At 37.2% G+C, this 17,807-nt stretch overlaps 1 protein-coding gene across 13 annotated transcripts in view; it reads left to right on the top strand.

The window, feature by feature from the left end:
• The window catches only part of TENM1 (teneurin transmembrane protein 1), a 1,181,603-nt gene that overhangs the window by 1,157,515 nt on the left and 6,281 nt on the right, over nt 1-17,807 (top strand). For all 13 annotated transcript variants that reach the window (XM_074324280.1, XM_074324286.1, XM_074324287.1 and 10 more), the window contains 4 exons: nt 7,948-8,244; nt 14,027-14,414; nt 15,261-16,481; nt 17,133-17,275. In XM_074324280.1, coding sequence (XP_074180381.1) covers nt 7,948-8,244; nt 14,027-14,414; nt 15,261-16,481; nt 17,133-17,275 — 2,049 coding nt within the window. The remainder of the gene's footprint in view (nt 1-7,947; nt 8,245-14,026; nt 14,415-15,260; nt 16,482-17,132; nt 17,276-17,807) is intronic.

The following is a 17,807-nucleotide window of genomic DNA, read 5'->3' as shown; positions in this document are numbered from 1 at the left end:
ACCTAGAAGAAATGGACAAGTTCTTAGAAACATATAGCCTTCCAAGGCTGAACCATGAAGAACTGGAAAATCTAAACAGACCGATCACCAGTAACGAAATTGAATCAGTCATCCAAAACCTTCCCAAAAGCAAAAGTCCGGGACCAGATGGCTTCACTAGTGAATTCTACCAAACCTTCAAAGAGGATCTAATACCAATCCTGCACAAACTCTTCCAAAAAATTGAAGAAGAGACAGTACTCCCTAACTCATTTTATGAGGCCAACATTACCCTGATACCAAAACCTGGTAAGGACAGCACAAAAAAGAAAACTACAGACCAATATCTCTGATGAATACCGATGCAAAAATCCTAAATAAAATTCTAGCAAATCGAATACAACAATGCATTAAAAAGATTATTCATCACGACCAAGTGGGGTTCATCCTCGGGCACAAGGATGGTTCAACATCCAAATCCATCAATGTGATACATCACATAAACAAAATAAAGGACAAAAATCATATGATTATATCAATTGATGCAGAAAAGCATTTGACAAGATACAACATCCATTTATGATTAAAACACTTAATAAAATGGGTATAGAAGGAAAATACCTTAACATAATAAAGGCCATATATGACAAGCCCTCTGCTAATCTCATAATTAATGGAGAAAACTGAAGCCCTTTGCTCTACGTTCAGGAACACGACAGGATGTCCCTATCACCTCTGCTTTTCAACATAGTGTTAAAGTCCTTGCCAGAGCAATCAGGCAAGAGAAAGAAATAAAAGGCATCCAAATTGGGAATGAAGAAGTTAAATTATCACTCTTGCAGATGACATGATGCTATATATAGAAAACCCTAAAGACTCCACCAAAAAGCTATTAGAAACAATCAACGAATACAGTAAAGTTGCTGGCTACAAAATCAACGCACAAAAGTCCATTGCCTTCCTATATACTAACAATGAAATCTCAGAAAAGAAATACAAAAACAATTCCTTTTGCAATTGCAGCAAAAAGAATAAAATACCTAGGAATAAACTTAACCAAGGATGTGAAAGACCTATATGCTGAAAACTATAAGACATTTTTGAAAGAAATTGAAGAAGACACAAAGAAATGGAAAGACATTCCGTGCTCATGGATTGGAAGAATCAACATAGTTAAAATGGCCATATTACCCAAAGCAATATACAGATTCAATGCAATCCCCATCAAAATCCCAATGGCATATTTTAAAGAAATAGAACAAAAATCATCAGATTTGTTTGGAACCACAAAAGACCCCGAATAGCCAAAGCAATCTTAAGAAAAAGAACAATAATGGAGGTATCACACTTCCTGACTTTGGCTTGTACTACAGGGCTACAATAATCAAAACAGCATGGTATTGGCAGAAAAACAGACACATAGACCAATGGAATAGAATTGAGAACCCAGAAATAAAACCACATAAATATGGACAGATAATTTTTGACAAAGAAGCTGAAAACATACAATGGAGCAAAGACAGCCTCTTCAATAAATGGTGCTGGGAGAATTGGATAGCCACGTGCAAAAGAATGAAACTGGACTGCTATTTGTCACCATGTACCAAAGTTAATTCAAAATGGATCAAAGACTTAAGCATAAGACCTGACACAATAAACTGCATAGAAGAAAACATAGGTACTAAACTTATGAACCTTGGGTTCAAAGAGCATTTTATGAATTTGACTCCAAAGGCAATGGAAGTAAAAGCTAAAATAAACGAATGGGACTATATGAAACTTAAAAGCGTCTGCACAGAAAAAGAAACCATTGACAAAATAAAGAGGCCACCAACTGAATGGGAGAAGATTTTTGCAAACAGTGCCTCCGATATGGGCTAGTGTCCAGAATATACAAGGAAGTCATGCAACTCAACAACAAAAAAACAAACAACCCAATTGAAAAATGGGCAGAGGACTTGAAGAGACATTTCTCCAAAGAGGACATACAAATGGCAAATAGACATATGAAAAAATGCTCAACATCACTAATCATCAGAGAAATGCAAATCAAAACCACAATGAGATATCACCTCACCCCAGTCAGAATGGCTATCATCAACAAGACAAATAGTAACAAATGTTGGAGAGGCTGTGGAGAAAAGGAACCCTCATACACTGTTGGTGGGAATGCAGACTGGTGCAGCCGTTATGGAAGGCAGTGTGGAGGTTCCTCAAAAATTACGAATAGAATTGCCATATGACCCAGCAATCCTCTCCTGGGTATCTACCCAAAAATCTGAAAACATTTAGAGATAAAGACACGTGTGCTCCAATGTTCATTGCAGCTTTGTTTACGGTGGCCAAGACATGGAAACAACCAAAATGTCCTTCGATAGATGAATGGATAAAGAAGTTGTGGTATATATACACAATGGAATACTATTCGCAGTAAGAAAAGATGATATAGGAACATTTGTGACAACATGGATGGATCTTGAGAGTGTAATGCTGAGCGAAATAAGTCAGACAGAAAAAGCAGAGAACCATGTGATTTCACTGATATGTGGTATATAAACCAAAAACAACAAAAGAACAAGACAAACAAATGAGAAACAGAAACTCATAGACACAGATAATAGTTTAGTGGTTACCAGAGGTTAAGGGGGGTGGGGGGTGGGAGATGAGGGTAAGGGGGATCAAATATATGTTAATGGAAGGAGAACTGACTCTGGGTGGTAAACACACAATGGGATTTATAGATGATGTAATACAGAATTGTACGCCTGAAATCTATGTAGTTTTACGAACAGTTGTCACCCCAATAAATTGAAAAAAAAAAAAGAAGCAAATGAAGCAAAGACCAATCTAAAACCCTCAGAATTGATTTTTTCCCCCACTTACAGATAACTGAGAATGAGGTAGATTGGCTTTTAAATGCAACATGTGAATGTTCATATGTGATCTGAGCTCTAAAAGGGGAAACAAGCCCAGTTGAAACACAGGATTTCAGGCTGACAAATGATGGGGAATTTGGGAGGCAGCCAAGAGGATTCCAGCATCTCCCTCCATTCTCAGAAAACACCTTTGCTGTGACAGGGCACTCAGCTGCTGACTACTGAGTTGAATTTCACGTTTGCTTCACCCTGTTTTAACTTCCTTCTCCCCAGTTTTGCTGGAAGAATTCATTTTGTAAAATTTTAGATAAGGGAGCCTGCTTGCTGATAGATCAATCTTTTTAAAAAATATGTCTGTGCTTCTCAGTCATAAGTAACAGTGCACCTACCCCTAAAGAATCACCCGGAGACAGGTGATTTGAAGCATCAAGTCCACTGAGTAGTGTTGGTTTTTAGGTCAGGGCATTCTTAGGCCCTTCAAATCATAGAATTTACTATATTTAGTAGTCTTGTGTCAACTCTAGTAAAGTAAGTAGAAAGAAAGTATGATTTCACTCTTGTGACTGATAAACATTTCATATGTATATAAGCATTAATGATTTGGCATAAAAAATTTTAATGTCTGTTGTATGGTTACACAGATGAATTCACCAACGGGAAAGTATTTAAACAAGAGCAACTTAACATAGTGTAACAAGTTTCCAAGTTAAATGATATGGCAGAAGTCAGGTGAGAGATGTGGGGAAGGAAAAATAATTTTCCTTCTACCATTCTAGGTTCTTGGCTGAGACTCGCTAACTCCTGTAATAAAATATTCACAGTAGGAAAACAGAAGTTTAATAGCATGTGTAACTCCTGTATACATGGGAGATTCCAAGGAAAATTGAGTCATTCTCCAAGCCAACACTTTAAATATTATCTCCAGCAATAAAAGAAGATATGGGGGGAGCAGTTATGGGAGGTTATCAGGAAAAGCACAGTAAACAAGAGTATGGTTGTTATGCAGATTTAGATTGGTGCTTTCTCCATCTATAAAAGTTTCTAGAGATTAGAGTCATCCTCCTCTTCCTGGTACAGAGAGGGAAACACACTTACAAATGGAGAGCTCCCTTGTACATGTAAATTGCTCTCAAAAAAGGGTAATTTCTACTCAATTTTCTGCTGTTTGTTAAAAATAATCAGCCTAAAATAATCCTTATGTCATAGAGACATTTTGGGGTGGCAAATTCTGCTCCCCTTCAGAGGAATGAGTAAGATATTGAGGAAGGACTGGTATGCCCATAATTTTGCACCATTTTTCCCATCCATAAAATGAGGGATGTGGGCTGTGTAATCTATTATCAGTAATATTATTACCATTGATCAGAATTAGTGCAACTAGCATTCAGAGTTCTTACTATGTATATTGTGTTGGGAGGGGACGAATTCTTCCCCTCTACCCTTCTTAAATTCTTATCGCTGGACTAATAATAAAATTGACACAAAACCAGATTAATGGGAGAAAAACAATTTAATAGGCCCCAAACAGTCAAATATCAGCAGTTGCCTATAGATCAACCTAATATATCTTTATCCTACTAATTGAATGAGTCTCAAATTGGAAGGGCTGAAAGGACTTTCTCTTAAGCATTGAAACAAACTCCTGGGAAAGAACAAGAAAAGGCTCAGGAGGGAGGCAAAGAATACTTTTCTTTGGAGCTTCTGCTTGTAAACACACTTCACAGGCACTTTGATTTCTGCTGGCAACACAATCCAGGATCCCCAGGGCACAATCTCCTCTTTCCTTTCTGGTCCAAGTATGAACAAAAAGCAAGCCCTTCTGCTCACTTCTCCTTAGCAAAGCTGAAAACACTTAAGGGAAACCAAAGGATATATTAAAGCATAGATATTTCTTCCCCTATTAAAATATGATCAAGTCTAGCTTTCTTACCCCAATGTACAGCTAATCATTTGCCAAACTCAAAGATCTTGTTCAATGTGCAACCTGTCCAAAGACACTCTTTTTAACTTGGGGCTATTACCAAATTTCAACCCTTTCTTTGCCCCTCTTTTTTCCAGGGCAAAGACTAATATAAATTGTTTGTAGGAAGAGCATAAATAAAGCTGAATGTCCCACACTTAGATCAAGGGCTATTATTGTCTTTCAGGCAAACAAGAACTTGTATGAACATGAGCTTGTATGAGCGTTCCCAACTTTGCTCATGACCCCAGCAGTCTGAGGCGATCAGCCTAGTTCTGATTCCTGGCATAGAGACTGAAGACACATGAGCGCTCAAAAAGGAGGTGGGAGACCTCACCTGGAAAACACTTCTCCTTCCAAGCTTTCTCACATGTGGTTTCCACAAGAGACTGGGGCTGGGGGTGGGGGTAGACTCTGGCATCTTCAATTCCTTCATCCCCTTTCAGCTCTTAGCTGAATTTTACATTACCTTCCAAATCTGACTTTGAAACTAGTGTTTCAGCAACATCTGAATATCAGAGTGCATTTTCCAGAAACAGAGAAGCATGGTTGCCGAAGTTTTGACAGGCAGAGTAAGAACATCAAGCAGAGTTTTCCTTTGCTTGCTTTGTAGTGGATTTTAAAAACTGATCCCTGCTTGTGTAGCTGTAATGACTTTATTAAGAAATGTGTTCTTGAGTTGTAAACTTAATCTGTCAGACAAATAAAACCACAAATTTAGTTGAACTGGAAATCACCTGTTACTTTGGCTTTTTAACTATCATTATAGCATAAATTGTTACAACTGTCTCTGGGAGTACATGGATATTTTATAGCTATTGTAAATGAACAGTATTACCGTTAGAGATATGTGGCTATAAAACCACAGGAAAGGTAGTTGAAGAAGGAACACCTGGTTTCATATAGGTTTCCAAGCCCTGTATATCAAAAGACAGAAAATATGTGCTTCTCTATCACCTTTTACATGACAACAGCAGATTACTATATATTTATGCCCTACAACACTGCATACATTGGCTACAGATGGTTTAAAGTGTCATGATTTCCAATCTGTGGCTCTGTTCCCTGAATGAAACCTACCCCTGAGACTAACAGCACTTCCTTCTAAATAATTTGAGTATCTAATCACTAGTCTTCTGGATAGAACTCATGACACAGAACATTTGCTAGGTTCTATTTTTGCAGAAGCTCAAAATTAAGGGCAAATATCATTAGCCCCACCTGGTTGATGAAGAAACTGAAAGCATAAGAGGTTTGAAAAAGCAAAGCACCACACCCCAATAGAAAAATGGGCAAATGTCATGACCAGACAATTTATAGAAGACATACATATGACAAGTAAACATTAAAAGGGGTTCATCTTCACTAGTAATCAAATAAATGCAAATTTAAACCACAGTAACATACCATTTTCCCATTCTCATATTGGAGAAAATTTACCAACAATGATAATACTGAATGCTGGTAAGAATGGAATGAGATGGACCCTCCCACTACTAGTTAATGGTATCATAAATTTGTACAACCATTGTGCACTATAAAGTAATATTTCAAGTTGCATTAGGAGTCTTTAGTAAGTTCTTACTATTTGACCCAGTAATTTCACTTATAGTGTTCTGTACAAAGCAAATATGTATTTACAAAAGTGTTCAACAAATTATGAAAGAAAAATGGAAAACAAAAACTCTAATTTCCAACAATAGGAGGAATTATAAATAGATGTTTATTATGTAGGAAGATATTATACAACCATTAAAATGCACATTTTAAGAATATTTAATAACGTGAGAAATGCTCAAGATAAAACATTAGCTGAAAAAATAGGACATATGTGGGGACAGAGCAAGGAGTGCAGTTTCCAGGCTCTCGGCCTCACGTGGAAAGGTGCTGGCTCAGGTAGTAAATGGCCATCAACTGTGATTGGATGGCCATAAGCTGTGGCTAGTTGGACATCAGCTGTAACCAGTGAGCCATTGGCCACTAATATAACGGCTGTGGCTATGCTAACAGAAAATGGGGGCTAGCAAGAAGATGGTGGCTGAGCTAGCAAGAGCGGATTGCAGTTAGCAGGGTGGAGTGCAGCTAGCAAGTGAGGTTGGTTGGCAGAGAGAAGTGGATGGCAGGTTGCAGATAGTGTGACTCCTGCTTCCTGTGTCTCCAACCTAGCCTCCAGTGAGATTATAATGCTATGACTCCCCTAGCTATGGCTCCGTGGGTGTTCCTTTTTGGCCTCACGATATCCTACGTTCTTATGTGGGGAGTGGGAGCGGAGATCCCACATGACACCCTGCATGACAACATAAAACTTTAAGTACAATTCTAGTTGTCGTCTTTAAATGTATGGACACAGATTATGCAAAACAAAAAAGTTGGATAAATGGAATGAAATGCAGCAAACTGTTAGCATCGATTCACATTGGAAAGTATGAATCCTCCAAGTTTATTTGTAAACTTGGTGTCAAAATTAAATTCTGTGCTTTACCCTCATTTAGTGGCACCAACCTTACAAATACTGTGGGACCTACCAACACCTAACACATTTACCTGCTGATCTCCATGAAAATATTGCTGAGTGGGGTTCTGTCACTAGGGACAACCTGAGTTTCCGTGTTCCCCTGTGATAGATGTGAAGTAGTATAACTCTAAGCCCAGATGAACAAGGAAACTGAAGAAAGGAATCTATAAATTAAAGACTGCTCACTATATTCCTTTTTTCAGACTTTTAATCGTATAAATAGTTCACCATTATATGTTCTAGACACTTCAGTGGTAAAAAGGGAGAAGGAAGTTCCGCTCTTTAGTGGGCATCTGACTCACATAAAGTAAAATTATGTAATTATTGAAAATTGTGTCAGTACCCTTGAGGCTTGAGTTGGAATAAAACAATCAATAACTTTATACTGAGTATCTAGCACATACCAGAAGTTGAAACATAGCCACAACCCTACATGATTGTACAGTCTGGTGGGAAAATAAAGATAAGTGTCATCTGAGGAAGGTAAAAGTCATGTGAATTCAAAGGCAAGAGAGACCCATTGTCAGAGAATCAGAAAAATCTTCGCAATTGTGAATGCACTAGATAGGGGGAACCAAGGCAGTGCTTAAAATGTATTTCATATTTTCTTTTTGTAGGCCCATAACAGAAACCTGCTCTCTATAGATTTTGATCATATAACTCACACAGGAAAGATCTATGATGACCATCGGAAATTCACCCTTCAAATTCTTTATGACCAAACTGGACGACCTGTCCTGTGGTCTCCAGTAAGCAGATATAATGAAGTGAACATTACATATTCTCCTTCGGGACTGGTGACGTTTCTTCAAAGAGGGACATGGAATGAAAAAATGGAATATGACCAGAGTGGAAAAATAATTTCAAGAACTTGGGCTGATGGGAAAATTTGGAGCTATACCTACTTAGAAAAGGTAAGTATGTAGGGAAAATAAACTGACTTTGAATTTCTGACTGAGGATATTGAAAGTGACCCTAATTACCCAACTTGGTGAGGACCTGCGGGAGAAAAGTCTGTGTTCTGGATGTTTGCTCTGTAGAAGTAACCAACCAACAAACTAAACAATAACAAATAGAGATAGATAGATAGATAGATAGATAGATAGATAGATAGATAGATAGATAGATAGATAGATATAGATAGATAGATGATATAGATATAGATATAGATATAGATATAGATATAGATATAGATATAGATATAGATATAGATATAGATATAGATATAGATATAGATATAGATATAGATGATGTAGATATATAGATGTAGATATATCCTATAAGGATAAGCTGTTTTTCAGCTGAAAACTTTCCCTAACCCCACACTCTGCCAGGTACTTCAAACTCAAGTTAGGATAATGGTTTAGCTTTCTCCTCATTTGAGCATATTTGTTCATGCTCTTGAAAAGGTATCTTTATTATTATGAAAGTTCATACAAAGGTAAAATGGGTAGAAAAATTATAAAATTGTTTGTTAGTGTATTTCACCTCTGGAGACAAGTCTCTTAAACAGAGGATAAGGAATTCTAATTTTGTTAGGATAGTCAGTGAAATTTTAGTAGTATACATTTAAGGACTAATTTTCAAAAGTAATCAGTCTGAGAGAATGGTGGCAGCGGGGCTCATTGGTGATAGGCCTTTGTGTGCAGTGAGTCTCCAGTAGCATCCGTAATGGGAGTTTGTGGCCTTTGTCTGGTAGTAATAAACAAGGACTTTAATTGTGCCACCAAAACCATTTGTCAAACATCAGCCACACACAGCGAAATAGTTTCCGGCCAGATCAGTAGCAGAGGACAATAAGAGAAATTGATCTCTATCTGACATCTCAATTTCTAATGACCTAAGGTAGTGTCTCTTGTTTCCCAAATCTATCTATCAACTGAATTTGTCAGTCCTGAATTAATTTCTGGGAAAATTGAAAAATGCTTTCCATTGACAAGTCAAGGGTAATCATGGCAAGGTAACTCCTAGAAGTTCTTAGAAAAGTCATAGAAGTTCATAGCTCACTGGCAAAATTTCACTATTTTCACCCAACGATGCCAAGCCTTTCTGATATACCCCCCGAAGTTTTTTGTTCTTTGTGGGTTTTTTTTAGTGTGCCAGTGGTTCTGTTGTATGTCATTATAAAAATATTGTACTATTTCTCACAATCAGTTGCTGGGAAATTTGCCAAGTTGGAAATGCCTAGGTGATAAAGCAGGCCCTCTTGGAAGCCAGGGTAAAGGAGGGAGTCCTCTGCTATACCCACCACATGTTCTTTTCTGCTGAAGAAATAGATCAAGTTTATGATCTCTACACTGGGAACAAAAGAGTAATACTTTCCTCTTTTGAATTGCAATAACAAGAATGATTGGCAAAATCATATGACTAATGTCCACAAAGTGCTAAACTTCTTAAAAAATTAACTGAATCCAAATATTTGGTGGTATGTTTATATAGGCAAGGCATATAATGATGACCTTCATATGTTTCTTGCAATATATAATGATGACCTTCATACGAAAAACAAGATGCCACTAATTATTAGTGAAATATGGGCTGATTTTTTCCCCAGGAATGAGGATAGGTTGGCACTGCTCTTTCCATAGGTCCTACATATGGTTAGTGAAATATCCAGCTCTCTTTAGGAGTGCGCATGTGTTTGCACTCATAACCCCAACCTCATTAGCTCCATACTCTGGCCACTGAGCTAATTACCTATAGACAGTCACATCTGGCTCTTGTAACTTTCCCTTTAGGCCATCTATACAATAACAAGAGTCTATTGAAAACTTACATTTCAACCCCCCGTGTAGTTATTAGCCTCTTAAGCAATTTAATTGTTTCTCTTTTCTGAATTACCCACTTATTTCATCAAACTTACATGAACAAAGAATCATGTGAAGAAACTTCACATAAGTTCTCTTTGCTACTACAGAAACTTAACTGGCAATAATTCTTTCAAAACAAAACAATACAAAGAAAACTGTGTGAGACTGTCAGTGTCTGCAGTGGACAGAAATAAGCCCTCATTGACCTGGAATAATGTATCAAGAAAAGCCCCAGTGACTTCCAAATCATTTGTGCCTTTTAGTTGATTTTTGTCCCTTTCTTGATTTCACATTTAATTTGTTATTTAATTAAAAGGTAGCCCATGACTTAAACTATCCTATTATGCAAAGCTCAGAACCTGCAAAACACATAATTATGGAATGGTTCTTTCCAAAAATCATTTATCATGAGATTGATTTTATTAACATTATTATTACCAACGATAACTAACTCACTGAATAAATGTGATGATTAAATGAAATAATATAAAGCACTCAGCTCATCTAGTCATTCATTAAAAGTTAATTTCATTCCATTTAAATATAGCACATTATTGTATTTATTTTCAAGTCAAGAACTTAAATGACTTAAATGATAGCACTTACTACTACTTGAAGGTAAATTAAAACAGGAAAGCACGAAAAGAAGGAGGAGGGGAGAGGATAGAGGGGAGGAAATTAAACATCTTTGAAACTGTGATTCCAGAAAAAAAAAAGGGAAAGAATATTGAATTTGCCAAATCCAATTTACATGTAACTTTTCCAGTGAAGTGATGAGGTTCTGTGTCTTCCTCAGCTTATTTCAGTCCTCTCTTTAACATGGCCTTTGCTGGCACATTTTTTTTTACTGTGTCTGGGGTAGAGCAAGGACAAAAAGCCTGGCTCTTGTGGTATTTTAAATTAAGAATTCTCAAACTTTAAAATGTATGCCTTTTTTTTCCTCAAAATACTTCTGGTATTACCTCTATAAATTTGTTTGCCATCCCTATACCATGATATATTAAAAAGCAACAGCAGATATTTTACCTTAATGTGTAGAAATTTCGCAAAAATTATTTGACTTCCTCTAAAGTGAAAGTTACATGTATCATTTTCATGCACATTTGTTTGTAGCCATTAGGAGAAAAATAATTATTTGGGTAATAGCTTCAGTTGCTTAAATGATTTCTTCTCTATTGAAAAAATCAATCATTGTTTCTTGAATTTTCTCTATGTGGTCATTAATTCTCTATCTTGATTTTTGAGACTTCTCTGAACTAATTATATTTTGAACACTTGTGGGCCTAAAACTTTGCATTACAGTAAATGTAAATCTTCCAGTTTCCTAAAATTCTTAAGAACTTCATTTTTAAAAATGCATTTAAATAAAACCTCAATAAATTTAATAATAAATAAATAAATAAATAAATAAATGCATTTAAATATACTTCAAAGTCATTTAATAAGATGCTTTAGTGTGATACGTTTACACAAAATTGTCTCTTTGGGGCTGAAATTTTCAAAGGCAGCCTGGAGGTACGGAATGCATGAAGCCTTAGGCTTGAGCTTTCTGGTGGCCCCACACTGCCATCTGGTGGTCATCGGAATGCTTTAATTTTAAAATTTCTACCATCTCATTTCTATTTTTGTTCAAGTGAGTATAGAGTCATGATTGTTCTTTTTTTCTTCTTTACAATGATCTTACAGTCGATTTTTTAAAAAAAGTCTTCCACTCTATTGTTTGGACTAATAAGAAATAGCTTTTTATCCTGGAGCAGTACAGTGGGTATTGGATGGACCCATAAGCATTATTTTTGAACAAACACATAATAATGCCCACCCAAAGTGAAAAAGCAGCCAAGTGAAAGCTAAATGGTATTCTGACAACACAACGGTTATATTCACAAGATTCCTAATCACGTCATCCACATTCTTGCCATTGGCAGGAAGCTTTAAAACAGACTACGGAGTTTTTAAGATAGCACAGCATCAACATCACCTAGGAACAAGGTCAGGCAGTGGTTGACTGCAGCATGGAGGATGAGAGCAGGGGAGAGAATACAATGCCAATGTGCTGTAAAGGTTTGGCAAGGCTGGTACTAGATAATGTGTGGGAGCCATATGGTGATTTTCCCTGGCTGGCTTCACAAGTGACAGATGTCAGCTTTTCGTGGCCATTTGACAGAAGAGAGTGGAGAGTTGCTGGGAAATCTGACTTTCAGCATAGAGGTTAATGTAACGGCATTTTCCACCAATTCCATCCAGCTTCTGTTGAGTTCTGCCTTTGGTCAAGGAGGAGGTTCTCCTTTCGTGTCCTCCTGCACACATAGGAGCGTCAAGTCTGTCCTCTATTCAATAGAGCTTCAGGTTGTCCAGAGCTATTGAGGTGACAGTGTTTCCACCCACAGTTCTGTGTCCCCTGGCAGCGTACTTGTAGGAAAAGCAAGAAAGATGAGTGAATGAGCAATTAAATGCTGACTTTGACTTCACAGTACTGACATTCAATTCAAATCAATAATTCTCTGAAGGGCAGGGAGGATATGCAATTTTGAAGATTCAAATGTACATTGTATGTGCTTCTATAATTCATATTCATCAATACTTTTGTAATTTATATTTAGAAAATAAAAAGATACCTATTGTTTCCATATCAGAAACTTCAGAAAATAAAGCTCAACTAAGTCTTTCTGCTTGATAAGGTAATTCTCAAGAAAGGAAGGGTAAAAATCCTTTGGGGAGTAACATCAGAGTTTCCAAGAGTGAGCAATTTTTGTTTTCATTAGAAGATGAGATTTAAAAGCTTTTCAATTAGAAATAAGATTGCGTTCTCCCTAAAACAGTGTTCCCTTTATGTCTAGATTTAAGATTAAACTAAGATAAACTAGTATCATTGAAACACTTAATACATGCAACGCATTACACCTCAACAAATAACTGCTTCTTAAATACAGAACAAGTTGGGGAGAAATCTTGCATAACCAGAGGATTCTCCACTTTTAATGGCATAGTCCCCTAATGCAGTTTATAACATGAATTGCAAAGCAATAATAATAATATTTTATATACAACTTTTCAAGAAGACATCTACTATGTCAAGTCAATAAATATACTTTTCTGACTATAACATAATACATAGCATACCCTGCCCTCCATTTACCTCCCTCCAATGCATCTCCATACTGAAGCAACAATAACCTTTCTGGAATCTGGACTTGATTGTTTCTCCCAGCTGTGCAAACTCCATGTCCTTCAACTGGCTTTCAGTTGTTCCCTGTTGACAACATGTTTAAGTCCAAATTCCTTAGCATGGCTTAGAAAGCCCAGCATGATCTAGACCTAGACTACCTAACTGGCCTCATCTCTTGGCATTCACCACCACCCCCCTTCCAACATACCCATGCTATGGCCATACAAAATTCCTCTCATTATCGGAAAAAGCCATGCTCTCTTTCTTATCCAGATACTGACAATGCTGTGCCCTCTGTCAGGAGTACTCTCTCCCTACTCCACTCTACCTGCCTCCCTGCCTTCACTTGGCCAACCCCTAGTCATCCTTTCAGTCTCAGTTTAGATGTCACTTTCTCCCAGAAGCGTGCCCTGACCTTTTAAGTCTGGGTTAGTTGCTCTTCCTCTGCCTCCCAAAAGCATCTTATACTTCCCCTGTCATAACACATTTCACACTATATTGTAATGGCTTGGTTACTTTTCTTTCTCCTACGTTAAACTGTAAGTTCCATGAGGATGGATACCATTATTGACCTCTACTATACCCACTAGGATCCAACACAATGCCTGACCCATAGTAAGTGCTCGATAAATTTGTGTGGAATGGATTAATGTGTATTTTGTTTAATTTTCTCCTCTTCAGTGGTACATGTTATGCTACTTTGCCTTTGTCTCATTTCAGTCCGTGATGCTTCTCTTACATAGCCAGCGCCGTTACATCTTTGAGTATGACCAATCAGATTGTCTGCTCTCAGTCACCATGCCAAGTATGGTGCGCCACAGCTTACAAACCATGCTTTCAGTGGGCTACTACCGGAACATCTATACCCCACCAGACAGCAGCACTTCTTTTATCCAGGACTATAGTCGAGATGGCCGACTGCTACAGACCCTGCATCTGGGGACAGGGCGCAGAGTTTTATACAAGTATACCAAGCAAGCAAGACTGTCTGAGATTCTCTATGATACCACTCAGGTCACATTAACATATGAAGAGTCTTCTGGAGTGATTAAGACAATACACCTGATGCACGATGGCTTCATTTGCACAATCAGATACAGGCAAACAGGTTTGTTGTAAAAGGGTGGTGATGTGTATATCATATCATATTTTCTTACGAGATTTTTGCTGCCCACAGTCTGAAATAGAAGTATTAACCTATAGACACTCAATCCAACAAACTGTCACTTTAGTTATCAAAATATCTTCCATTAATAATAAAAACATATAGGTTACATGAAAGCTGATTCCTTAAAAACATACAGTGCATTTCTCAGTTCTTAAGAAAGTTGAGTTCTAAGTACCTAGTCTAACTGTGTACCCGTTCCTACTCACCACCAAATTGTCCCAAAGATGCAGTCACAAGATATGAGTCTCACTGAAATGAGCTCAAGCCCTTTGTAACCTCTATAAGCCTCAGTTTATAGCAAATTGTCTTCCAAATTCAGAACTTTTGATTCTATTTCATTCTTGGAGTTTATAAAATGCCCAAATCCAGTTACTTGAATGTTGGACTTTGTCAACACTTGACCCTCTGACTTTGTAGCATGGGTTAAATGAATTGAAAGGTTTTTTGCCAATGATTATAAAAATAAAGCATGTTCATAATATCAGTGTCCTCATCTCAGCTAATTGATGGGCTATTACTTCTATAGTTCCTATAATTAAATTATTCTATAATTGTAATATACAGTATTTTATTTGTTTTCAAATTTGGTGACCACAACTATGAGAATATATACTATGAGATGATAATGAGATGATATGCCCAGGTATTAGATATCAGAGGACAATCTCTAGTATTTATTTTGAAAGTAAAAGCATCAATACTAAAGAAAATATCACTAGACCTTTCTGATTGCTTAACATTAAGCATCTAGTTTTGTTCTCATTATTTTTATTTTTATTCCTTCAGGACCTCTTATTGGACGCCAGATTTTCCGATTCAGTGAAGAAGGTCTTGTGAATGCTCGGTTTGACTACAGCTACAACAACTTCCGCGTCACCAGCATGCAAGCTGTGATAAATGAAACCCCTTTGCCTATAGACCTGTACCGATATATTGATGTCTCTGGTAGAACAGAGCAGTTTGGAAAATTCAGTGTGATTAATTACGATTTAAATCAGGTCATAACTACTACAGTGATGAAGCACACCAAGATTTTCAGTGCCAATGGACAAGTTATTGAAGTCCAATATGAAATCCTAAAGGCAATTGCCTACTGGATGACTATTCAATATGATAATATGGGCCATATGGTAATATGTGATATAAGAGTAGGAGTAGATGCCAATATAACAAGATACTTCTATGAATACGATGCTGATGGGCAACTTCAAACTGTTTCTGTAAATGATAAAACCCAATGGCGTTATAGTTATGATCTGAATGGCAACATCAACCTCTTAAACCATGGGAATAGTGCTCGTCTTACTCCTCTCCGATATGACCTCCGGGATCGCATCACCAGGCTAGGAGAAATTCAGTATAAAATGGATGAAGATGGCTTTCTGAGACAGAGAGGAAATGACATTTTTGAATATAATTCTAATGGTCTGCTGCAGAAAGCCTACAATAAGGCTTCTGGCTGGAGTGTGCAATATTACTATGATGGGCTTGGGCGACGTGTCGCCAGTAAGTCCAGCCTAGGGCAGCACCTCCAGTTCTTTTATGCAGACCTTGCCGACCCCATAAGAGTTACTCATTTGTACAACCACACGAGCTCAGAGATTACATCCCTGTATTATGATCTCCAAGGTCACCTTATTGCCATGGAGCTAAGCAGTGGTGAAGAATATTATGTAGCCTGTGATAATACAGGCACCCCGCTAGCTGTGTTCAGCAGCCGAGGTCAAGTGATAAAAGAGATATTGTACACACCTTATGGAGATATCTATCATGACACATACCCTGACTTTCAGGTCATCATTGGTTTTCATGGAGGACTTTATGATTTCCTTACTAAATTAGTGCACCTGGGGCAAAGGGATTATGATGTTGTTGCCGGTAGATGGACGACACCTAATCATCATATATGGAAACAGTTGAACCTCCTTCCTAAACCATTCAACCTCTACTCCTTTGAAAATAACTACCCAGTTGGCAAAATTCAAGATGTTGCAAAGTACACTACAGGTATTTAAACAGTATAAAACTTTACACTAAAGAGATAACTCAGTGGTGTGTTTATCACATAATCTCAATGTCTTTGTAAATATGCTTCCTCTTCCTGCCAGTTAGCCCACAAGTTATTGTGCAGTCGTTCTCTTCCTTAGTCTTCTAGAGTGAGCAAAACTGTGCATCTTTTGCATCCCAGTACATTTTTTTCTTCCCTTTTAAGCTTTCTGTTTGTAGCTTTCACTTCTTTTTCCGAACCAGCAGCCTTGGTGCTACCAGCACCATGCTCTAACCAACTGAGCTAACCAGCCACCCCCTGTAGTTTTCACTCTTAAAAGCTTATACAAATAATTTCATAAAAGAAAAGTTCAGGATTCTGTTTCATCAAATAAATCTAACATCACAGTCTGTGTAGCCTTTATACTACTACCACGTTAAAAATCCAGTGCAGTAAAATGAGCCTATCTCTGTGATTATCCATGAATCAAAAGTTTGCCCTGTAGAGAGAGGGTCATATGTTTTAGAGTGGGTGATTTAAGAGGGAGTTTTATCCCTAAATTCCCATTGGCTAAACATATTGAAGGCACAAGAGGCATCTTTTAAGCTTTCCACAAAAGTTGTAAAGTATGGGCTTTAAATTTTTTTCCTTTTAAATTTTGTGTCTCACAGACATTGGAAGTTGGTTGGAGTTATTTGGTTTCCAGTTACACAATGTACTACCTGGATTTCCCAAACCAGAGTTAGAAAATTTGGAATTAACTTATGAGCTTCTACAGCTTCAGACAAAATCTCAAGAGTGGGATCCTGGAAAGGTTAGTAAAAGTTTTACCATTTCTACTTAGCTGAAAAAACAGAAGAGCACCCAACACTATGAAACAGTATTAACATACATTTGCCTACTTATTTTTGAGTTGTTTTCAATATTTAATAAAATGTCCATGATTCAGGAGGAGGTAGAAAAAAACTCCCATAAGGAAAGGACCAAAGGATTAGAGCTTTTGGAAAAGAAAAGACTAACATGTGACTTGATGACTGCTGGGGTAAACAAACAACAGGAAAGAGGAACTAGACTTTTAAAATTCTGAAATGGGCTAGCAAGGGCAATTATGGATTCTATATAGAGAAAAATCTTCACTGAAAAAAAAGGAAAACATCATATTTCCAACTGCAGAATAATCTAGGGCATAATGTATTAAGATCATGGAAATACCAGAATTAAATTATTCTGATAAAGAAAAAGTATATAGGAGCAATGAAGCAAAAATAATAAATATTACAGGGAGAACGTCTCTGGAAAAAATAGGAATACCAAAACATTCAAGTTTTAGAAGATGATTTCATCAG

This window comes from Rhinolophus sinicus, chromosome X (genome assembly GCF_036562045.2).
Source record: "Rhinolophus sinicus isolate RSC01 chromosome X, ASM3656204v1, whole genome shotgun sequence".
Taxonomy (NCBI): Eukaryota; Metazoa; Chordata; class Mammalia; order Chiroptera; family Rhinolophidae; genus Rhinolophus; species Rhinolophus sinicus.
Note: the sequence above shows the minus strand (reverse complement) of the source record. Positions and strands in the feature narration are given on the sequence as shown.